The sequence below is a fragment of the Rattus rattus genome, chromosome 1 (genome assembly GCF_011064425.1).
Source record: "Rattus rattus isolate New Zealand chromosome 1, Rrattus_CSIRO_v1, whole genome shotgun sequence".
NCBI lineage: Eukaryota > Metazoa > Chordata > Mammalia > Rodentia > Muridae > Rattus > Rattus rattus.
This window is the reverse complement of record NC_046154.1, coordinates 270,702,990-270,726,879: the sequence shown is the minus strand read 5'-3', so window position 1 is coordinate 270,726,879 and position 23,890 is coordinate 270,702,990. Positions and strand designations below refer to the sequence as shown.

The window sequence follows — 23,890 nt, the reverse complement described above, 5'->3', positions numbered from 1 at the left end:
CTGAAGCCCTGAAGTCCCTCCTGCAGAGAGCATGCGCCTTTGTTAATATACAAATGGCTGGGTTACAGAGCTTTGATGTAGTCCCTGGTAAAACTGACCAGAGGTAGTCTGACCATGTGACCAACACCACCCCTCTAAAGACAACAGAGAATGAATGGTATCTTCAGAGGTGGGGAAAAAAGAAAATTCTTATTTTACTCAGAGGATCTAGCAGATGGTTCCTGCAACAATCTAGCAGAAGTTTGTTTTGTTTTGTTTTGCTTTTTTGAGACAAGGTTTCTCTCTATGGCCTTCCTGCCTGGAACTCTCTGTAGAGCAGGCTGGCCTGAAACTCACAGATCCACCTGCCTCTAAAGGAATTTAAAGCTACTAGCTCTGAAGTAGAGTTACCGGAGAATGCTCTCTGCCCTCAAGGCTTCCAGGAAAGGAAGTATGAGCTAGTAACCTCCCTTCCAGGACCTGGGGGTGGGGGGTGGGGTGTCAGGAGACAATGGCAGGTTCTAGAAGAACAAAGGGAGAAAAAAAATACTGCTTTTTCCACTGTTACAAAATTACTTTTCTGAGAACAAAGCTGGGTTAGAACAAATTCTTATTCAATATAAATACTAAGTATCTTGTTCTAAGGCGAAAACCTATGATAGAGTAACACACACCACAGCTGATCATTGGTGCCTGGAGATGGTGGAAAGGGTTTGATGGACAGGGGTATGAAGGAGAGCAGAGTCCGGAGAGCCAGGTGAGAGGTGGTGGTCCAGGAATTGGGGGAGAACGAGGAGGACGTCACTAGGTGTATGGCTATTGGACCAACCACGGAGTATGCTAAACAGTGAAGACATCTAGAACCTTGTAAATTCGCCAAACCTAGAACATCTGAGTTCACCGTGGCGGCTGGTTTTTTGTTGTTGTTGTTGTTTTTAATTTTTTTGTTGTTTTAAGTAACATTGAGGGTATTTATTTATTTATTTATTTATTGTTCATTGGTGACTTGACTGAATGGATGTCTGTGTGAGAGTCAGATCCCCTGGAACGGAGTTACAGAAAATCGTGAGCTGCTATGTAGGTGTTGGGAATAACTGAACCCCAGGTCCTCTGGAAGAGCAGTGTTCTTAATGGTTGAGCCATCTCTCCGCCCCTCTCCGCACATGGTTGGGTTTTTCCTAGACTGTGATCCAATAGGTGAAAAGTACATGGAATTTTGTTCTTTTGGAGAGGCAGTATGAAAGAAATGATGCCCGTTAGTCAGAAAGAAGCCAGGGTTCCAGTGGCTCTGTCATTGCCCAGCTGTCAAAATGCCAAGTTTTAAGATGGGGGAGGCAGTTTTTGCTGCTCTGTCTTCAAAGATTGACACGAAGTTTGAATAAAACATCCAGAGAATTCCTTTCAGACTCTTGACCATGCTCCCTATGTTAAATTCCGGGTCACTGCTGTGAAGAAGACTCATAGCCAATCAGTATGGAGTATGTTAGCTCTCATCTTCCATCCACTCCTGCACAGGCTCCTAGGATTGCCCTAAGGTGTTGGCTGTTGAGATTTCTTCCTGTGCTTTTCTTCTCACGAGAGACTCAGCTTTCCCATGATGCTCTGGGAAGTGATTCTTTCATTTAGAATAAATGATTTTTTTCCTCATTTAGAATGAATACCAGACTAGGTACCAAATACCAGTAGGGTTGGCTCCCAAAAGGTCACTTCTATCCATTCATTTGACACAGATTGTCCGTCCCTGAGTTTAAACACCTTGTTTTCTGAAATTGTTAGTCCTTCCAGAATGTTCCCATGACAGTCCCTTAGAGAGCTGCCTCACAGCTTCCCCCCTCAGACCCCACTGTCTGGAAACTCTTCCTTCTGTTTATCCTCTTTTGGTTTCTTGTAGGGACAGTCATCAAGAGCTGGAAGGGACTGTATTTCTTCTACTCGAACACCCCTGTGTCAGGCTTAGCTCTCCTCTGTCACTGGCTCACCGGGTCTGCCTGGGCAAATCACTCAGTTCTCCTCCCTGTTCCCACGGAGCCTCCTCAACATTATCTTCCCTGACTAAAGGAGGTCACCAACTGTCTGGTGACATTGTGGGTATCTGTATTCTAGAACATTCTTATGTTTATTTGTGCATACATCCTCCTACTCAGAGGGAGTCCTATCGACCCATTTCTTTCAGCATCTGGTGAGTAGAGAGTAACCTTTATCTAATTTTTCTACGAGTTCTCAGTAGCCACCCATAGTTCCAGGTCTTGAGGTGTATTTTGTGCCTGTTTCATTCCTTCACACAAGGTCTCTGTGGCAAGAGAGGATCTGGGAGGCAGAGACCTCAGAAGTTAAGGCAAAGCCCGCTGGAATGAGACGCAATTAGCCAGGAACATGTTCCGTCGCTGTAGTTAACAGAGGAATGTCGGGTAGGAGAGAGGCCGCAACTCCAACCTCCATTCCCGTCTCCTTGTGCTAATCCTAACCAGTGGAGTCCGGCTGAGCGCCCTGCAGGAGAAAGTCGTCGGCGATTCCCCACTGGCGCGCCGAGGACGGCTCCCTGCAGCGCGCCGCGGGCATCGGGGTCCCGGGTCAACTCAGGTACGGGTGACACACCTGGCGGAGGCGTCTACAGCAGACTGGGTAGAACCACGGCGGCGGGGGTGGGTGGCGGATACGTCACAGGTCACCACCGGCAGAAACGTGTATTTGCACACACGATATCATCAAAGATTGCCCCACGGAAGGCAGACGCCTGCGCTGCGCTGTGACCGGCGATCCTAGAGCCTCGCACAAGGCAGGGTCTCCAAGGCGACAGTGCAGTGGTTGCTTCCAAGTCAAGAAAGTTTCAGAGCTGCAGAGGACTGGACCTAGTGGGCGTGGTTGAGGGGCAGGGCGATCCGGAGGTGGGGCCTTGCAGGGGCGGGGCCAGGTGCTGAGCAGTCTCTGCTTGTCAAAAGGCTGCTGTCGAGCCCCAAGCGCAGGGAGCGCCAAGCAGTGTGTCCACCGCCAGACCAGGTGCGAATCGGGGAGCAGGGGGAAGGGGGTCCTGGGTGAGTGATTAGACCCGGAGCGGGCGTCTGGGGTCTAGAGGTCTGAGTGTCCAGGTACAAACACTAGAGTCCAAGACTCTAAAAAAGCAAAAGTTGGGGACTGAGAACCGGGCTGTGGTGCCATGAGGTTGGGACTCTGAGAGGGCACCCAAGTCTGAGAAAGCTGAAGTTGCGATGCTCAGGACGCTCAGCTTAGGAGTCCTTCGCTAGGCGGGTGCTCAGCACTCGACAACAAGAAGCGTTTGTTTCTTTCCTCGGACGGGCGCTTTGGCTTTGGAGTCGGGGAGTAAGAAAGGGAACGATTGGCTGTCGATGGTGTTAAGGTCTCTGGAGGTGGAGTGTGGGGAGCCTGTTTATTACCCCGCGGAGCCCATGTGTGATCACCTGTGATAATGGAGCGGACTAATTTAAATGGAATTTTCTTTTCTTGACTTTCTAAAGTCACCGGTGCTTTGAGACTAGTGTGCTGGGTTTCTCTTTCAGGAGAGCCTGTCTACAGATGTGCGAGGTTGGGGGGTTTCAGGGGCGAGCATGGAAATTGAGAAAGGGGTTTTAAGGAATAGTTTCTGTTTGGAGAGGGAAGGGACTTGATCCAGGAGGAGAATCTAGGTATGTGATCTCCAGGTCCACGGTCTCCTCTATGACTATCCCCCCACCCGAGGCGGAATCTGCCCGGGCTCTGGGAGCCTTGGCTCTCTGAGCCTAAGCCACCCTTCTCCTCCTGCTGCTGCTCCTCCTCCTCGTGCTCCTCCTCCTCTTCCTCCTCCTTCTCCTCCTCCTCTTTGTGGTGAGTGAGTCAGCCTCCTGTCTGGGCCCAGAAGCAGTGAGAGGGGCCAGAGCCCAGGCAAGCAGTTGGGCAGGCATTTTCTGGGCATTGCAAAAATTCCCTTGGACAGAGTTCAGGTCTGCTCCAATGCCCTGAGGAAGGCATCTTCTTCATGACAGCAGGGGGTAGGGGTGTCAGCAATGGCTGTTTGATGGACAAGGGATGATTCCAGGAGATGACCATGAAGCGACAGTGGTTTTGTGGTAAATCCATACCTCTTCCTATTCTTACAAACTAGAGGTACAGCCCAAGACTGTGGACCTACCAGCTACTGGTTCCATTTCTACTTTGCCAGGTACCCATCTTGTCTCATAAGACAGGCATGCAGGAGAAATCAGAAGGTTCAGGGATCAGAAAATGCAAGGAATGGTTTCCCCAGGCTTGGGAGTGAGGACCCTTAACTCTGTGAACTAAGGGTATTTTACAGTTAGGGGACCATCTCTATTCCTTCCTTAGCTGAAGACTAGAAAGAATTGCATGGGTCTCACTGAAATACTTCTCGGTACTGGCATGCAGCCAGAGCAGGAGGCAGTAAGAGTAAAAGTCTCTGGTTTTGTTTTGGATACTAGAGACCCCTTGAGCAGAAATAGGTGACCTGGGGGCCTTACCCCGTACCCTTTACTAGCTTGTCTGAGGCCACAGGGAGGCCATAGTAACATTGTCTCAAACTGCAAAAGGTAGGAATCCCCAGTCAGTGTTCCTGGTCCTCTGTAACTTGGTTCCCGACCAAGATGGAGAAGGGACTAGGAAAGGAGAGAAAGAAGGAGAGTTGGGCAGCTTAGAAGAGAGCCTCATTCTTCTCCAGGTACAATCATAAGGTCTGCATATTCTCTAGAGGCCCTGATGCGTTGAGCTCTACTTACTTATAACACAGTCTCTCAGTCTCCCTCCCACCCACCCACCCACCCACCCAGCCCACCTTTGAACTGATCTCTTGGAGGGACTGAGTCCCTTGAGAAGCCCCCAAAGACCCCCTGAATGTGCCTTCAGCACAGATTGCAGATGCACAAAGCCTAGGCTTCCAGAAGGCCTAGGGTCTAAATGGCGAGACCAAGAAGTTACCCAATCTTATACTTTAGGGATTGGCTGAGATCAGCCCCGTGGCTGCTGTTGTCTGCACAGCAGAGAGGCAAGGCCAGGGTGCCAGGATCTCCCACTCTAATTTGTAGCTGGAGAGTGGGTCAGGGGGCTCAAGCTTCCGTTTGCCACTGCTGTGAGCTCATGCAGGTGGAGGGAATAAGGACAGGGCCATATTCAACTGGGAGCCTTCTGTGTGTCCCAGCATGGTGGCAGCCCCCTCCTCCAAGGGGTGCCAGCAGAGGAGGGCTCAACCTCCAAATCAAGCTCCAGGAGGAACGGCAGCTCTGGCTGTCTACCGTTGCTGTTCAGTTCGGGGAGGCTCTGACTGGGCTGAAGCCAGCCTAGCAGCAGCTCTGGACTACCAGGCCCTCCCTTTTCATTACGCGTCTCTCCCGTTTGCCCTTAACCTTGCTTCACGCCAATGTCTGATGGATGCGCCAAAAAAGAAAAAAGAAAAAAGAAAAAAAAAAGCGACCGTATGATTTATAATCCGAACTGGGATTCTCATGAGCGAAGGGGTTTTTGTGTGTGTGGCGATGCCAAGACATTAACCCAAACCAGGGTAAGCTGGATACTGAACCATCCAAACCCAGGAGAGGTCACAGTGAGTGATAAAGGGACAAGGGGGTTGGGGGAGACTTAACGCTGAGGTGAAGGTGGGGCAGCACGATCCTGAGGGCAGCCCCAGCACCCCAGCCCACTCTCTGGCCTTGTCAGCCAACTCCAGTCCTTCCTTAAGGGTAGAGTTGCCCCTGGCCACTTTGTCCCCAGACTCAGCCCACCGCTGAAGCGACTTTCTTTTGTCCTTCACTTGTGACTGCCCTTGCCATTGTTTTGTTTTTTCCTGTGCCACTGCAGCTCAGAGAGAGATGAGAGGACCTGCCAGCCCTTCTTTAGCCTCCCCAAGGGAGCTGGGATAGAGTTAGGCTAAGACTCAGCCACCTACTCGCTCTTCCCTGTTTCCTACAGCTGCCTTCTTGGTCCTTCTAGCTTCTCAGACCTCTGGGGACTCTCCATGTCCAAAAGAAATCCCACTCTAATGTGAGTGAACAGCCAGGGGAGGAAGGCTATTCAGATCTTGTCCATGTAGATAAGGAGCACAGGCCAACGAGAATCAGAAATCTAGGAAAATGACAACCGAGACAGGCAGTGGAGCTGGGAAGACTGAGTCGGGCATAGAACTGCTACCCTTGGATGCTAGTGTTTGAGTTTCCTGTCTCTGACTACTGGAGAAATGGTCCAGGGTGGGGACAGACACATCTTGCTCAACCTAAGTGATAGGCGTTGGTGGTAGTGACAGCATCCTATGGTAGTGACATGTGGAAGAGAAACTGCCCTCCCCTCTGAGTCCTGGGCCTTGTGGTTCGGATACTCAAGGCAGCCTCTCTGGAGAGTCCCCAGAGGCCAGGTGTGTGAGCGTTTAAGGCATAGAATACAGGGGGGGGGGGAGTGGAGCCTCCATGACTATGGAATGACTGTTTACTCTGGCAAGCCAGAAGTCACTCTTTCTCATCGCTTATAATGAAAAGATCGAGTAGGACCTCTTGGGAAGTCCCGCCTGCCTGTACAGATGGGGGAGGTGGGGAGAACCCCGTCTCCCTGCACTGAGATGGCTCGGAGAGGGCAGGGTGGCTAGTGGGCAAACGGCAGAGGCTAGAGGAAGAGGCGGAGGGAGCTGTGAGAGTCTGAGTGCGAGCCACGCTTCTCTGAACCTGCCCTGCAGGTCTCGTGCCAAGGAATAAAGTAAGCAGTGTTCCCAGAACCAGATGCCACACAAAGTCCTCATTCTGCACAGGGGAGAGCCCTGTCGTTAGCAGGGTGTAGGCAGCTGTACCAGCGGGAAAGTGGAGTTTGGGCAGCACCAAGCTCCGTTTCCTGGGAGGCTACTACCTCTCACTGGACTCCTGATGCCAAGCCGAACCCTTTAAGGACTTCTGCAACGTGTGATATTCCAGACACTCTGGAGCTCCCAAGCCTTTGCTGGTGACAGGACTGGGATGTGCCACCTGCTGGCGCTGGAACTGTAACTCTAGGAACAGTAGCTCACTGGGCACTAGATACCAGATGCTGTGCACTTGATGGGTACAGCCTCCCAGTCCCATTGTTCTTCTGTGTTAAGAGGGAAGGACTCCTGTGCCCATCCTTTACATGGAAACACTGAGGCTTAGAGCGGTTGCAGTGTGAAGACGGAGAGTCGGGACTGCTGAAACCACAGTAGAAACCCCAGGAACTCTACCCCCCTGCGTTCCCAGGACAGTCGCAGACACTTAGGGCCGTGGCTTCCATGTTATTGGCTCGTAATCGGTGTTTGTGAGCCGTGGGGTCAGACTTACTCACTCGTTAGAACGAGCTGACCCGAGTGTAGGCTCCCCTGGGCCAAAGGTTGCTCTGGGGCTGGTAGTGTCGCGAAGGCTCCCTCCGACTCCTGTGCCTCTGTTGTGGTCTTAGATACGAGTTCCATTTCAGAAGCATCCAAGAAACTTAGCGTCACACGCAGAGTCCAGCAATACTTAGATGGTCTGGAAGGCAAAAGAATCCTCTTTCCGTTTCAAACGGCTGTGGTGTGCTAGGTGAACAGGTTAGAGAGGCCACTGTCCCAACAGCTCGTCTGAGCTCCTCTCCCTTGTCTGGCCCCACCCTGCTCCGACTGTCTCTTTCAGGCGCCTGACCCCAGCCTGCTTCCGTACCTGGAGAAACGGACTCTAGCCAGGTCTCCGGTTCGGCCTTTGCTGAACTCCTGAGGGCACTTAGAGGCTTCGCCTTGGCGCTAACATTCCACAGTGCCCTCTAGCAACAATCGAGGCTTGGAGGCTGGGTTTGCAGCTGGGAAGAGCAGGAGAAAGAGAGTCAGAATCCTGGATTTGTCACTTTGGGGGCAAATTTCTTTTTTATTATTTTTTAATTTAATTTTTTTTTTTTTACTTATTCACTTTACATCCCGCTCACTGCTCCCTCCTGGCTACCTCCTCCCACGGTCCTTCCCCCAGACCCTCTCCCCTTCTCTGAGCGGGTGAGGGTCTCCTGGGTATCCCCCTATCCTGGCACTTAAAGTCTCTTCAAGACTAGGCACTTCCTCTCCCACTGACAGCAGTCCAGCTAGAAGAACACATCCCACGTACAATACAGGCAACAGCTTTTGCCCATTTCAGTTGTTTGGGGAGGGGGAGCAAATTTCTTAATCCCTCCAAACTCCCATTTCCTTATCAGTAAACTGGAGGTGATCGTAGCCTCACTGCAGAAGTGCTGAGAATTAGCAGAGGAAAGTCAAGTGCCCGGCACAGAGGAGACTTCTAAAAAGCTCTTACAGTCGCTCAGTGGACATGGACTAAGGATGTTTCTAAGCTGATAGCACATGGGAGGAGAGGAAGGAGGGGAAACTGTGGCCGGGTTCCAAGTTGATAGCACAGAACCCCATTATGAAAGATCCTGTGGGATCTCAGGAACGCTTGTCCTAGCATCTGGCTAAATGCAGATTTGGTAAACTGGTGTCTCATTCCTCCGTGTGTGAGACGAGGAACCTGGGAGAGTCGCCGAGCTTCCGTCGACTCCCGTTCTTCAGTTGCCTTTTGTTTTTGTCTGTTGTTTTGTTTTGTTTTAATTGAGAAATAATATATCGCTCAAGAGTATATAACATGCTTACAGAGGTTATACAGCTACGCTAACCACCCAAGTTAGGAGGAGAGCATTTACAGTAACTCATTAAACTTCTTAAAGTATATGTGTGTCTGGGCTGACAAGAAGGATCACCGGGTAAAGGCGCTTGCTGCCAGGATTGACAAGCTGAGTTCAGGCCCCAGAATCCACATGGCAGAAGGGGAGAATTGATTCCTGCAAGCTGCCCTCCGGCAGCTACATCTATGTTGTTGTGGTGAACGCACATGCACACACACACACAATAAATAAGTGAATAAATAAATAAATGTAAAAATGCAATGTGTGCACATGCGTGTGTGTGTGTGTGTGTGTATGTGTGTGTATGTGTGTCTCTGTGTGTAGGCATGTGGGCCATGTGTGCACATGCATGTGTGTGTGTCTTTATGTGTACATGTGTGTGTGTAGGCATGTAGAACATGTGTGCACGTGTGTGTGTGTGTGTATGTCTGTGTCTGTGTGTCTGTGTGTCTGTGTGTAGGCATGTAGGCCAGAGTACAAGCTTAGGTGTTAGCCTTAGGAACACCGTCCACTCCTGAAGCTCATTAATTAGGTTAGACTGGCGGTGAGCCTCAGGGATCTGCCTGTCTGCATCCCCAGTTTGGGGTTACAACTCCCTGACACACTGAGATCAAGCTAGGTCCTCCCGATTTGGGGGAGCAAGCACTTTACCAGCTATGTCTTCTCTCCAGACTAAACAGTCTGTCAGAATGCTCTCGTCATTCCCCAGGGCGAGGTAGGTCCGGGCTTGTTACCCCTTGCTTTCTTTTATAAGTTTTCACGTGGGTTTTTGAGACAGTGTCCAGTGCTGGGTTGCACGGCCTCGAGGGTTTTACACACCGTTCTCTGTCACATGCCTTTTCACGGGACCTATGTGCTCTTCCACACCGACACACATCAGTTCATGCTGCGACGGAGCATTCCGTTGTGAAAATGCCACACACGGTATGTCCTCCCTCTGGTGGACAGTCATCTGCGTTGTTTCAATTCAGGGCTACTGTGAAATAATACTGTGCTTGCCCATGCTTGGAGTTGATATTAAAAACAAACAAATAAACCAGAACTCAGAATCCCCCCTTTGGCTGTGAATGGAAGGTCCCTTTCCTCCGCCCTGGTTTTCAACACCCAATATCAACTTCATCTCCAAAATGACAGGATTGTTCTAGACAAGTCTATGTAGCCACCTTTAGCTACTGTGGTATTGTCATGGCCCTGGTTTCTGGCTGGTGGGTGTGATTGTCTGAGGCACTGTGGACAGGTGGGCCAAGCATTGTGAGACCTCTGTGCCTGATCTCTAAGTTGTATCTTTCTGGCCTTCCATCGGTAATAGACAAGGGTTCGATCCCAAGCCTGCATGGTTGCTAAAATTTCACAACTCTTCAGTCCGTCCCAGAGCCTGATGTTAGCGCTGAACCATCTGCATTAGCTACTTGGAGCACTGAGGTTGGGACTATGATGGGATTCCATATAGGGATTCTAAGCTACTCGAGACACCAGTGTGTGTGTGTGTGTGTGTGTGTGTGTGTGTGTGTGTGTGTGTGTGTGTGTGAGAGAGAGAGAGAGAGAGAGAGAGAGAGAGAGAGAGCTCAAGACACCAGGGAAGAGAGAGAGAGAGGCTTCATTGGTCAACTGTTCAGAGTCTGACCTTGTTTCTTAAGCTTTCTGACTTGTCTTGGAAGCAACTGGAGGGCTGAGACAGGGGTACTGCCCGAGAAGTTGCCATAGGGAAAGAAGCCAAGTGCTATCAGTGTTGAACAGCCCAGGGATACTGGGGAAAGGAGTTATTAACTGCCCAGCATCCTGGTAGATACATAAACAGTCAGCTGCCCACCTAGCCACCCACCCACCCACCCGACTAAAGAATGTGGCTGGCTGGGCGGTTGCAAGGGCCACCCTAGCTGTCAGTCAACTCTGTAATTACTCCAGCCAGTCTGTGCCTGTCGATTTACAGAGCAGACAAGTGCCTTGAGCCTCGCTCGCCTTGGATGCCAGGCCCAAGGCTTAACTAAATCCAGGTCCTGTCTATCTTCCCCCCCTGCTGCCCACACCCCCAACTCCACCCAGCATCTCTCCGTAAACCAACCTTTGGCCCTTATGAGGTTAGCATATTATATAAGAGTCATGGTAACCAAAGGTTAGTAAAACTTAACATGTTCCAGGCACTATATCAAATGGTTTTTTTATACCTTTTTCTCCTTGCTTATGCCACTCTGATTTACGAAGAGGAAATGGAGATTCAGAGGATTAAGGGGTTGGCTTTCCTGCCCAAAGTCATTAAGTTACCACGAAAGAACCAGTACTTCAATTATGGCCTTTCTGAGCCTGAGAGGAGCTCTCTTCCCACGGCAGCTCCTGCTTCTGTAGCGACCTTCGTCCAGCTCAGACCTCAGATCCCCTCCCCTTCTTGTTCACTTGGAAAAGAGGTGGCCAGGGGGCTTTGGCCAGAGCAAGCAGGGCAGCTTCAGGCTGGCTGAGAGGTGCTGGAAAACACCTTCAGGGCAGAGTTCTTCGTTCAGAATGGCTCTGAATTTCCGGCCTCGTGCCAGGGATGGGAAGTTACCTCTGCTCAGCCTATTTGGCAAGCACATGCACATCTTGGGTGCCATGATGTTCGGGAGTGGAGGAGGGGCTGCCTCGGGTAAAATTCCATCTTAATGAACTCTGTTTGAGATCTGAGGCCTTTGTCCTGAGTGCAGCCTGGGAAACTGGAGGGAAGGGAATTAATTCAAGTTAGGTGTCTCCTAATAAGGTTCTCAGATGTCCTGATTCTGGGAAAAGAGAAAGAATCAAATCCATAGCAGAACCCCTTGGACAGCAAGGGCTGAGTAGTTGAGGACAGGCCCCGGGTGAGGAGATCTTGGACCCGACAGCGCTGTGACTATGTGTTCATTGTCGTCCTCCTCTCTACCATGAGCCCCAATAACAGATCCCATCCCAGAAAAGTCCCGACTCAACACAGGGTCCTAGCGCATCCCAGAGTCGTCCAGATAAAGTTTACCAGGTACAAAACACCTTGGTGTGTAGACAGACCGAGCATGCTGTGGTATGAAGGTCAGGGACCAGTAGCCGTTTACACGGTTACGTTATCTTTAAAAGCCAAGCCGAAGTTCAGGTGAATCGTCTGCGGTGATTATACCCACTGGGCACAGTCACCAGCACCAAAATTGACGGAGCAGGCACCGTGTGCCAAACACGGGACTAAGCCGTTGGCAAGAATTGGCCCATGGACTCCTTACAGGCTTAGAAGGTGTGGACTGTGATTTCTCTCATCTCGCAGATAAGGAAACAGAAGCTGAGAGAAAGAGAGAGAGAGAGAGAGAGAGAGAGAGAGAGAGACAGAGAGAGAGACAGAGAGAGACAGAGAGAGACAGAGAGAGACAGAGAGAGACAGAGACAGAGACAGAGAGAGACAGAGAGAGAGACAGAGACACAGAGAGAGACACAGAGAGAGACACAGAGAGACACAGAGAGAGACAGAGACAGACAGAGAGACACACAGAGAGACAGAGAGAGACACACACAGAGAGAGACACACATGTACACACACAGAGAGAGAGAGAGAGAGAGAGAGAGAGAGAGAGAGAGAGAGAGAAGGTGGTGGTGAGTACAGCCAGTACAAGGGAGGACTAGGACTGGGCCCAGCCAGGTAGGCTGGCCTCAGAGTTGCCCTTGTAGCCGTGTCTTTCTGAACGCTGAGCTCTGCGTCCATGCAGGCTGGTGCAGGGGCCAAGGCCAGAGAGTGAAGCTGTAGGGCGCGGTGAGATGGACTGAAGGACTTTGGGCTGGTATTCAGATGGGGCCGTTGGAGGCCTGCACTGCTGGAACTACATCCCAGCGTGGCCTCATGATCCAATTAGGTTTTCATAGCAAGCTAGACATGTAGGGTTTCGTTTCTTTCTGTTTTTAAGTGAAGTTCACCCACCTCTCCCTGTCCCTCTTTCTTTTTTTTTTTTTTTTTCTACAATGCATGTAGGGTGTGTGTGTGTGTGTGTGTGTGTGTGTGTGTGTGTGTGTGTGCATGTGCGGGGTCAGAGGTCAATCCCAAGCGCCTTCCTCTGTCCCTTCTATACCTGTTTTGTTGAGACATTATCTCTGACTGAATCCTCACCAGGACTACAGACCCAATACCCACCATGTTGGCTTTTACGCGGTGCTGAGGATCCAAACATTGGTCCTTATGCATAGCAAGCACTTTATATCTGTTGAAATCTCTCTGTTCTTAAAAACAATGATGTTTCCTTTTTTTGGTAGGAGGAGTTGGAGGCAGGGTTCAAGACAGGGCTTCACTGTATAGGCCTGGCTGTCCTAGAGCTCAATCTGTAGACCAGGCTGGCCTCGAACCCACAGAGACCCACCTGCCTCTGGGATTAAAGGAGTGTGCTGCCGCCACCCAGCTGATAATTTGAAAACCCGCACTCCCTGGTGGGGGGGGGTAGGCAACAGAACCCAGGGCCTCCTGAGGCCCCTTGGGCTCTATTACTCTATTTTAGCAGGTGAGGGCTACACAGAGGAAGGTGGTGAAAACCTCTCCCTGGAGGAGCAGAGGCCAGAGACCCTGTCTGTGGTGAGTGATGAAGAGAGGGCTTAGGTGACGCCCCAAATTCCTCCATTCCCTACTCCCTGCCCTTCAATCTCCCATATGCTACCTCTCCAGTCAGTGATCCGCCACGAGCATTAGAGGGAAAGTCATTAAGAGAAAGTTTTGTTTTTTTAAGCTAACAAGGCTAGGGGTGTGTCTCAGTTAGTAGAGTGCTTGCCCAACATGCACAAAGCCCTGGTTTGAATCCCCAGCGTGGCATAAACGGGTTTGGTGGTACACACTAGTAACCCCAACACTTGGGAAAGAAAAGCAGGGGACCAGAAGTTCAAGGTCCTCTTTGAATCTGTAGGGACTTAGAAGCCGGGCTGGACTACCTAAGACACTGTCTCAAACAAACAACAAACAAAAAGCAAGCAAACAAAACCACAAGGTGCCAAACAGTTGAAGGAAGGGGTGCTGCTGGGCAAAAGGAAACAAAACCACACGAACAATAGAGCTTTGTTACAAACCTGCTGCTCAGCATAAACTACAAAGGGCCTCTGTGCCTGTGCCTCGGGCTGGGAATTGAACCTGGGACTCCGGCGGTCTGTGGTCCAGCACTGAGCTCCGTGGTCCAGCACTGAGCTACACTCCCAAGTCCTGCTCTGCACTAGCTTCTCCCCAGCTAGACGTGGTGGTCCCGGGAGCCAGCCGATTGCTGACCATGCTCGTCAGATCCTTAAACATGTCTTTCTTAGCGCCTGCCTTCTTCCTGAAGTTTATCCCTCCTCTTCAATACCTGGGAGAATCCTAGTAAAGCAATGGCTAACGCTTCTGCAGACGGAGCATGACTTTTTATTACACGTTCGGAAATGTTTTATCTCAGCTGATTCAACCGTCTGGTGAGGTTTGTATGGTTTACTTGAGGCTCAGTGTAGGAGCTATGCGTGGAGACCTACCATCCCTGGCTCCTACAAGGCCAGAGCATCATTTTTCACCCAGGACACAGGTGGTGGCAGGTGGCAGCCGGTGGCAGCCGGTGCTGATAGACGGTTGTGAGCCCAGTGCTGTTCATTACTGAGTTGCTATGTCTCTTTAAAGCCTGACTCCAGAGGAAGTGGCAGTGGGCAAATGAAAACGACCTAAGAGGATGGTGGCCCGTGGCCAGCTTCTACCCCCACTGCCTGTTACCCTGAGCTATTATTCCAAAAGCCGGGCAGAAAATAGCTCACTCGAGGGAATTATTTTTGTCTCTGTTAAACTTCAATCCAGAACCCGGCTACAGAGCTGTTTTTCAGGTCAGGAGGAGTTCTCGGACAGAAGGGGAAGCAGTGGATGGAGGGGTCACCCACCTCTCCTCCCAGGGGCAGGAAGGGCCATGGCCACTGGCCTAGCTTAGATAGCTGCACACCGGATGCTCAGCTGGCAGAGGCTCCAGGTACACGGTGAAACGGTGAAGCCGGCCTGGGTAGGGAAGATGGTGGTGAGAGAGCTCGGTTGATCATCACCTCCTCTCTGCAAAGCCTAGCTCCAGGGTAGAGCAGGCATGGGGAAGGCCCTAAGCACAGCCTGCTTTCTGTTCTAACCCTTTCTGGAACCAGGCTCTGTTCTGCTGGCAAGTTGGAAGACAAGGGGCTTTCCGCCTCGTAGTGGGTGGGGCTACGGCTCAGGCCGGAAGCTGACCATGGAGCCACTTTATGCTTAGGTCCTGGCTTGTGGGCAGCAGGTTGCTGACTACCAGAAGAGAGAAAAGCCATTCCTCTCAAGACCCAGGGATTAACTCCTCCTCTATCCCGAGGCCGCATTTATTAAAAGCTGTCCCTGTAAGTTAAATCTACTCCATCTCCCTCTGCAGGGAGTACCAAAGAAAACCAAAGAGGAGGATATCCAATGGGCAGGAGCTGGGCAAGGATCTTTCCTTCCACCCTGTGGCCCTGGGGGAACTTCCCCCAGCAGTATTTGGTTTGATACATTATATTCAAACATTGTTCTCCCTTGGAGCTTTGAGGGTAAGGTGAAGCTTGGGTATGGGCCACCGGTGAGTTTGGACATCTGGTCTCAATACGGGTTGGCGTGTGCTCATACACAGCTCGCCACAGCTGCCCATGATGTAAGTTGTTTGTGAGCGCTGTATATTTTCGCACCCAGCCCCTTCCTTGATGTGATTCCTGGCAACAAGGAGGTGACTTGGCCAAGAAGGCAGGGTAGACTGAGAGGCCGAGCAAAGGCAGATTTGGAGATCTGGAAAGTGGGAGGTGTCTGCTCTTCCTGTGCCTGGCAACCGTATCTTGCTACTCTGGACAACTTGATGAATGGAAGAAGGGTTGACTGGGGATGCGGAACTGCCTTTTCTCCAGCTTCTGTTGACTCTGTTAACCCATTTGTTCTTTTGATAATCTCTCATGAAACTTTTTTGTTTGGCCCAGAGCTGGGCTGCAAAGTTCTAGCACTTTCCTTTGCCTCACCCTTGTAGCTCAGTGACTAATGGCTCTACGAGAATTCCCCTGGGGCTCTGGGTCTATAGCACATCCAGTGGAAATGAGGCCAGGGGCTCCCCTGCATGGTTTTGTCCTTTCTTGTGCTTACCTGCACTATAACATGTCATCCTCAGTCAAGGGGTCCTCTTTGTCATCCCCTGTGGCCGTAAGCTTCAAGAGGGCCAGAGCTACACCTCGCTCTTCATATACTTCCAGCCTCTAGGGCAAGCTTTGTCTTGTAGTCGGTGCTGAGGCTAGGCAGAAGTCACCATCAAAGATCAAGGCTCTAGGTTCAGTCCTCAGTACAAACATCAGGTAAGGCAAGCCAGTATCCACCACTGTGAGGTCAGGAAGAAACGCCATTGCCCCTTGCCCTCAAATGGGTCCCCAAAGGGATCTACACACAAGAATGGCAAGAGCCCGAGCAAATGAAAAGTCTGGAGGGGGTTTCTACCCAAAACCTGGGGAGCAGCTGGTGTCCTCTAAGGCTGAGGTTCATCCACTTGACCTAGGCCTTGAGAAGATAAATGGACACTTGGGGACATCTCTCCTCACTAAGGACCCAGAAGATAGAAAGGACACCATATGGTAAGTAGGTCCCTTATGGGAGCTAGACCTTGCCAATCCTGCTTATCTCAGAGAAGCCCGGAGCCTGTCACTGCTTCCAATGCAGGCCTCAGAACCTGTGCCACCTAGAATGAAAGGAAAAGCCAGTGAAGATCCCACTACAGCCAGCACCAGGTCCTCTTACAGGACCTAGGAGATGAGGCAGCCAGGGTTTCAGGGCACCGCATCTCTGACTGTCACCTCCCAGCTCCAGTGCACTGGTACCTGCCTTTCCCTGTACAGTGGTGGGCAGGAGTAGGATAAAGGTCAGCTGTGTCCTCAGAACAGACAGGAGGACAGCTGGGGGACTGCCATGAATTCAGTCCCTCTGTGGGTGGGACAGAGATGTGAAAGAGGACAGAGGCCAGATTACAGGCCAGGGGTTAGTAATTAGTAGCAGCTGGGGAACGGCAAGCGTTCTCTTCCTTCTAGAGAGAGCCTAGATATGCAGGCCAGTTTCTCTACCTATGTAGAAAGAGAGAAGTGATCCATTTTCCTCCCCTCCGAGAAGCCAGTGTTTTGTAAGCCATGGCAAGTGGACGGACTGGCTAGTTGTTTATGCAGCCTGCAAATGCATGACTTCCTGAGTAACATCTGGGATGGAGATCCTAGGGCAGAGGGTAGGATTCCTGTCCTCCCCGGTCTAGAACCTGCAGCCCCCCCTCATTCTTCTGACTGATCAACCAAACGCACTCTGGGATGATGGTCTCTCAGGAATCTCTGGTCATCACAGCAGCCCCAACGTTCCAGCACTGCTGTGTCCCTATTTGTGGATGAGCAACCAGGGAAGGACACTGAGGGACAGGGCTTAGGTAGTGAACAGCGTCTCTAGCTGGCTTTAGAGGTCAGACCACCAGTGTCTTAGAGAACTCACAAGGACCTGGAGTATTGCCCTGTCACTGATGCAGACAGAATCCGAGTGACTGAAACAGCATTGGTCTCAGAGAAAAGAAACCTGGCCAGGGCCAACCAGAGGAAGGAGCCGAGGGCCTCCAAGCATTCCAGCATTCTTCCTGAGCTCCAGGGAAGCAGCCTCCAGAACCCCTCAAGCATCCCAGCCTGGAGAGAGAGAGGCACGGAGCACCCAAAGCTGGCCTTGGGGTTGCCTTGTTCAGTGTCGTTTTTGCTTTTCTTTGTTTTGTTGAGACAGGGTTTCTCCGTGCAGCCATGGCTGTCCTGGAATTGGCTCTGTAGACCAGGCTATCCTCAAACTTAGATAGCCACCTGTCTCTGCCTCCCAACCACTGGGATTAAAGGAGTGGCCAGCCGCCGCCACCCCACCAGGGGATGTTTCAAAAGAAGAAACATTGTATCTACTGTCTGTAAGAATTTTCAAGTAACAAAGGCCCATTTAGCTCTCAGCTGTATCAGCATTAGCAGGGTTGGATACTCACAGGAGTCTGGATTTCCCCACGTGCTTGAGGTTGTCTCAATTTAAACTTCTTGGTCTCTAGTCACTGGAGGAAAAAAAAAAATCCCCTTGTCCCACCAACTCTTCCCTATACCCGATCTCTCTGAGCAACGCTCCCATCCTGGTATCCTAGGAAGACCCGCCCACATGGAGTAAGATCAGGCCCTGTGTACCCCCTTCCATGTCAGTGGCTTCTAGCTGTATTGACTCCTTGCCCACCAGCTATGAAGGCTGAAACCAAGAGCTGTGCGTGCAGAGGCAGTAGTGAGCACGTAGACCTCATCCACCTCTCTATTTCTCGTTATTTGTTGTGTGAGTGGGGTTGATATTAATTGGTAACAGCATTGTTATCAGGGCTTTTACAGGGGCCTTCCCACAACCGCCTTCAAAGAATGAACCCATCCTATGGCTCACTTTTCTTAGGCCTTGTGGGGTCTTGGCGAGGAAACACTCTGTTCTGTAGATATCTCTTTCCTTGTGAGGGCCTCAGTTTTTCTCTGCTGTCAAACCCGAGAAATCGGCTTTGTGTCTTAGGGTAGGGCTGACTCCCTCTGTGCTCCACCAGCCCCCTGGGGGCTGCCTATGCTTTCCAGCAACCATGGGGCCTCCTGCCTGTTACCTGGAGAGCAGTAATCAGCCCAGAAATCTTGTTGACAAAGCTGAGAGCAGAGTTTCCACTGGAAAAAAAGCAGCCTGCAGGAATAATTGTTGCTGATAAGAAGTGGAAACCCACCCAGCAAGCCATGTGTCTCCCGTCTCATCACCTAGGGCCTCCCAGCTCTGAATTTTACCCAGCTCTAAGACACCCAGTCATGATAGGGACCATCAGCCAAGAGATTCTTGGAAAAATGGGAATTTGTAGCCCAGTTTCTCTGGCATGACTCTCTAACCGTTGACTCTGTGGGGTACCAGGTCATGACTTCGAAAGGTTCTCTGAGATGTATATCTGAGATAGATATTCTCAAAATGGCTGATTAAGAACCGGCTTGAAGGGTAGACTTCCTGTCAACTGCCGGGACCGTCAGCCACTGGATTTATTATGCTTCAGTTAGAGGTTAAATGTGTTTGCTAAGCATAATAAATGTGCTGAGGTGCTGCCGTGCTGAGGACAGAGGCAGCAGACTGTTGTGATTGGAGCACAGGCGGCCACACGCAGGCTTCAGCCGACCCCTTCCCTCCCAGGGAGGCAGACACAGCCTCGCCCTGTACAAATCAAGAGCTTACCCAGGATCGATGAAATTGAAATGCACCCAGAGTTTCCTACCTCTTCACCCCGCGGCTGCCCCATTCACACCATTACACTGTAGGTCTTATTATTTTATGACAATGTTCTGTCTGGTGACAGAGAAGTCCACTCCTCTGATTGCACAATGATCCCATGTGGTGGCCCCTCTAAGCCATCCCCCCAAAGACCCCAAGGGAATGGCTTCCTAGGCTCCTCTGAAAGAAGCCGGCTTGGCAGAGCGATTGAAAGTCAGGTGGTTTCTGTGCATCATAGACTTTCTAAAATCCATCCAAAGAGAGTGGGTTGACATGAGAGATGGTTCTTCTTTTTCCATTAAAACCGACGGGAAATTTCCAGAAAGGCACTAAGGTGGTTGGGTTAGGTGGTAAGGTGGTAGCAGCTTACCTTTCAAGGCTGAGATTTTCTGGGACAACTGGTTACCACAGGGGCTTCTCGTTGGGAACTGTAGCCTGCGTGGGGTATTTCTAGCCTTTCTCACTCTGGTTAATCTATGCGCGTAGGGGTGGGGGCAGTGAGCTAGAGGTAATTCAGAAGTGGTCTGCTTGGAGAGTACCTTCTCCCCTTCCCCATTTCACTCTGCACCCTGACTCCCACCCCAGCTTCGGGGAGGACATGCTGAGATGGGTCTAGACAAAGAGAGTAGGGTCTGAAGGGGGGTGGGGCAGAAGGAAGGAAGTGTGTCACGGTGGCAGGCCCTGACACCGCTGTGCCTAGGTGACAAGTTAGAAGGGTCATACAGAGCTCATCCTGGACACAGAAAGATGGTAAAATTTAAAGAAAGAAAGCAAGCAAGAGACGGGCATGCACACACAAGGCCACACGCAGAGTTCTTAGCAGACACATAGGCCTGCTTACTCCAGAGGAGCCTGCTTACTCCAGAGGAGCCCGCTATGCCGTTCTCTCTGTCGGTGTGAATGTCAGGAAGAGGGATTCTCTCCCCCTGTGAGGGAAAAGACTTGGTTTCCCATTTTCTTCTAAAAGAGCGGGGGCCTTTTAGAAGTGAGTGTCAACCTTTAAAAAGCCGTTTTGATCGCTGTGGTCCCAAGCTGGCTGAAGACCCCTCTCCTGGGCACTCGTTGTCCCCTTGGGGTATATCAGAGTCATACTGTTCATGGGACATCATGCTCTTCCTGTTTGTTAGCATCTAAAGACGGACATGCCACCAGGCATGCTGGGATCTCTCTGGGGGCCAGGGGTCAGTTTCAGTGATGGCCTTCGTACGATGGGACTTTCTTGGAGCTGGAGAAGACTTCAGTGGCCACTCACAGCTCAGTTACCCTCAGGACCCCACAGAGAGGTTCTAGTGAACTTAATCTGAGAGCTCGGGGTCTTTGCCGCCGGAACATGACAACTGTAGTTTTAACCGCGCAAGTGGGGGTGTAGGGGAGGCAACGGTTGTGACATCAGTGTTGGGCAGGAACTGTGTGATCTCATTTCTTGCTAAGACAAGGTCAGGGCTAGGTCAGGGTCAGGAGCAGGATGCTCTGGGGACAGCCCCAGCAAAAGCGGTAGGATGTTCTCTGTGCTCAGAATGCGATCGCTGGTGAGGAGATTTACAGGACAGGGGGCATGAAGTGTTTTTTCCACTGGTCCCCATTTTAAGCCTGTGTCTCTGACCCACTTTCATATCAACTTGACCTTGGACCCAGAAACTGACTGTAGCATAATTTCTCCTGAAAGGCCCATCCAGTGTTTGATTGGACGGCAGACGACTGTGTGGTGGGCAGGATTTCCCAGGTGAGGGAGCCGGCCTTAGTTCTTCTCTCAGGCCCTGGGGGTTTGTTGTCTGACTTAGTAGTCATGAAGGCTGTCAGGGCTTAAGGCTGAGCGATTTCCCACTGGGAGTGTGGCAGGGTGGACGGATACTCAGCTAAGCTCCAAATGCAATCAGCTTCCCTCGGTTTTCCCATCCCCGAGTCAGGGACAGTGACGGTGCTGCCTAATGAGGGTGTGGTGGGGCTTTAAGTAGCGAAGCCTGTGAAGGTCTTGGAGCAGAGCCCAGTGCAGAGCCATAGGTGTCTGCTCTGATGACTGTCACCGGGAATGGGAGGAGTTTGCAGGAGGCAACCCTGGCACTGGAGTTAGCTTGCCCTTGTTTGCCCCTTGCTGGTACTGCCCACCACCGGGCAAGTCACCGAAGACGCTCTGAGCTTGTGTTTTGGTATCTATAAAACAAGGGTTCTCCCCGTGCCCCCCCCCAGCTCAGAGACCACTGTGAGGATTAAACGAAGTCAAGTGTGTGTGTCACTTAGCAGCCCTAGAAGTGTTAGGTAGACTCCGGTCTTTTTTCTTAAAGTTCAAGGGTGATGGTCTACCTGGATGAACTCTGACCTCGGGAAGCCTCAGGGATTGAAGATGGGCATGCAATGATGCCTCCCCTTTTACCCATTGTTCTCATCCCAAACTTCCTAAGGAGCAGGGAGGAAGCCTAGCAGATCCAAATACTGTCGGGTAGTGTGGGTCAGCAGTCCCTTGAGCCATGGGAACAGAGGGCAAGTGTCTCTGGGCAAGTGGCCTGTTTTCCCCTGCAGGCACACCTCTCATCACTCTCAGCCTACAGTGGGCCAGCCTGGATCGGATCATACTGTCTAAGTTATACATCCACCACCTTTTCCTCTGTTGTTCCTAAGGAGCGGGTGGTACCCAAGGGGTGGCAAAGGCTTGGGGGCCAGGCTGTTCCCTTCCCTACCTAGTCAGGCCGCTGTGAAACAGAGATCTCTGGAGAGTGGCAAGAGCAGGCAGCCTGGACCCTCTCCGATTGGAGTGTGGATTAAAATACCTTTTCAGGGTTCAGGTTCCAGGACCCTCGAGTCTATGTTCTTCTATGCTCGCCTCCTAGTGTTATCAGGGAGGAAGTGTAGTGTGAGCATATGTGTGTGAACCTGTCTGTCTCACAGTGGACAGACAGAGGAAGAGTGAAAAATTTCCCAACCCCACCTTGGAAACCAGTCATGTCTGTAGGACTCAGAGTCTGGACCTGAGTCTGGGAAAGAGCTCAAAGTGGCAGGAAGCACTGTCTCAAGGCTGTGCGGTGCGGTGTTTTTAAGCTCCCCCTGACCCCTCGCAGCACCTTCCATCCCCACTCCCACTCTCCACAAACAGATCACAGATGCCTGCCCGGGGCAGTTGCCCTGGCCGCAGTCACAACCATCATAGTTCCTGGCCCTGGAAGTCTGCAGTCCTGCCTGGCTCGCCATCTAGCACTCAGCCGCATTCTAGGCTGCCCTGTGTTCTACTTCCCAGGGTATCCCCCAAATCTGGAAGAGGACAGCAGGGGATCAAGTCTTCCTCAGACAGGGGGGACCTTGCGGGAGGACGCAGAAGGGAGAAAGAGGAGATGGGACACACATCCAGCAAAGGCCAAACACAGTGGAGGACCCCGCTGACCCAGAGCCGCAGCTCTCACCGGGTTCTAATTGCCACCTTCACTTCTTGCAACTCTTGTGTGCACTTGCCCTCTGCCTTGAGGGACAACCATTCTGATTACTATCCAGTCTCCTCCTCCTCATCCCTGGCAGCAACAGCTCCAATGTCCGCCGAAGTCACTTTCTTCCTGTTTTTATCTCAGGACCTAATCCCCTGCCCCACCCCACCCCCAGAGTCTCCTGTGGCATGTTGGGCTCCTTAGAGGACTGGCTTGGAGATGGAAGATAGCTTAGGTAAAACATCTCCCCTTGTTCGTTTCAGAGTTCTTTTGGTCGGACAGATCTGTGAGACTTCCCAGGAGAGCACCCTTGGGCTCTACTCACCCTGCTCCTTCAGGTAGGTGTGTCCCCAACAACTACAAGCTTCCTAGCTGTCTCTGTGCGTTTGAGTGGCAAGGAGAGGTCGCTGCAGGGTATCAGGCAGAAGAAGGGCATGAACGCTGCCCAGTCTTGGCACACGTGGGACCCATAACAGCAAAATCTGTGGCTGGTACTCTGGTATGGAGGATAGGGTGAGAACTAGAGCTCCGGGTCAGTGGGGTCCTCCAGTGATTTGATCTTCCTGGATGTGTGTCCCATCTTCTCCCTTCTGCACACCCCTGCTCTCTACCTGTGTCTCCTGGAACGTCTAGCGTCTGAAACTCTTGGGTCCTGAGCCTACTCTCTCTATCTGGATTCTGGCTTCCTAGTTGCAGTAGTAAATCCAGACAGAGCTGGCTGTTCTCCCAGCTCTCCTGCAACGATCCTGCTCGCTCTGGGTTGCTTGCTGCCAGATCTAGCCTTTCTGTCCAGCCAAGTGCCATGGCTCCCAGCCCCGTGCCAAAAGGAACCCCCCCCCCAGATGTGACAGCAATGTTTCTCCTGTGATAGAACTGCACTGTGCCATGCTGTGGATCTGTGACTCCAGCTGGCTTGCATAGCGACCTCTTCAATGAGGTCCTGCGATGTTGGACTCGCCTTGTTGGACTGAACTAACTGGTATTCTTCCCCATCTCCCATTTCATTCTCTTTTTCCCACCAACCCAACAAGGTGCCGGGAGCCCAGGTGAGCCCAGCTCTGTGAGAACACTATGGTGTAGCTCCAGTGACCTGGGGTGAAACCACAAGCATCCCAAACAGCTTCTCCCGGTACCCCATAATGATATCGGGCCCTGAGATCCTTGCCCACATCTTAGATGCCTGCTATGCTCTAGAATCTTGTAGGAGTCGCCCCGGACTTGGAGTCATCCCATTGGCATGCAGCCACAAAGTTCACGCTTGAGAGACACACAATTAAGCTAATGAAAACCATCAGACACACAGACACACACGCGTGCACACACACCTTAGGTTTTAAGTAAGTTTACAATTTTGTCTTTGGCCACCTATGGTGCGTGGGCACCAGGTCGCACACATCTGTGAGGAGATGGACAGGAGTCACTTTTCCTTTTATTTTTAATTGTTTTGAGGTCAGTAAGTATTTCAGGGGCGGTTGGGATGGCTCAGTGGGTAAAGACACCAGCTCCCAAGCCTGACAGTCTGAGTCCATTCTCTGGGACCCATTTGGTGGCAAGAGAGAATCAACCTGCCCCCCACCTGTCTAATGACTTCGACAAGTATACCATAGCGTGTGTGCAGCATACATCACACACACACACA

General features: G+C 51.4%; 1 protein-coding gene across 1 annotated transcript in view; it reads left to right on the top strand.

Moving 5' to 3' along the window:
- The first annotated feature begins 4,015 nt into the window (after positions 1-4,015).
- Positions 4,016-23,890, top strand: part of Vdr (vitamin D receptor) — a 50,378-nt gene continuing 30,503 nt past the window's right edge. The window contains 2 exon segments of the mRNA XM_032885736.1: positions 4,016-4,040; positions 22,515-22,589. Of these exon segments, the coding sequence (XP_032741627.1) occupies positions 4,019-4,040; positions 22,515-22,589 (97 nt within the window). The 5' untranslated portion in view covers positions 4,016-4,018.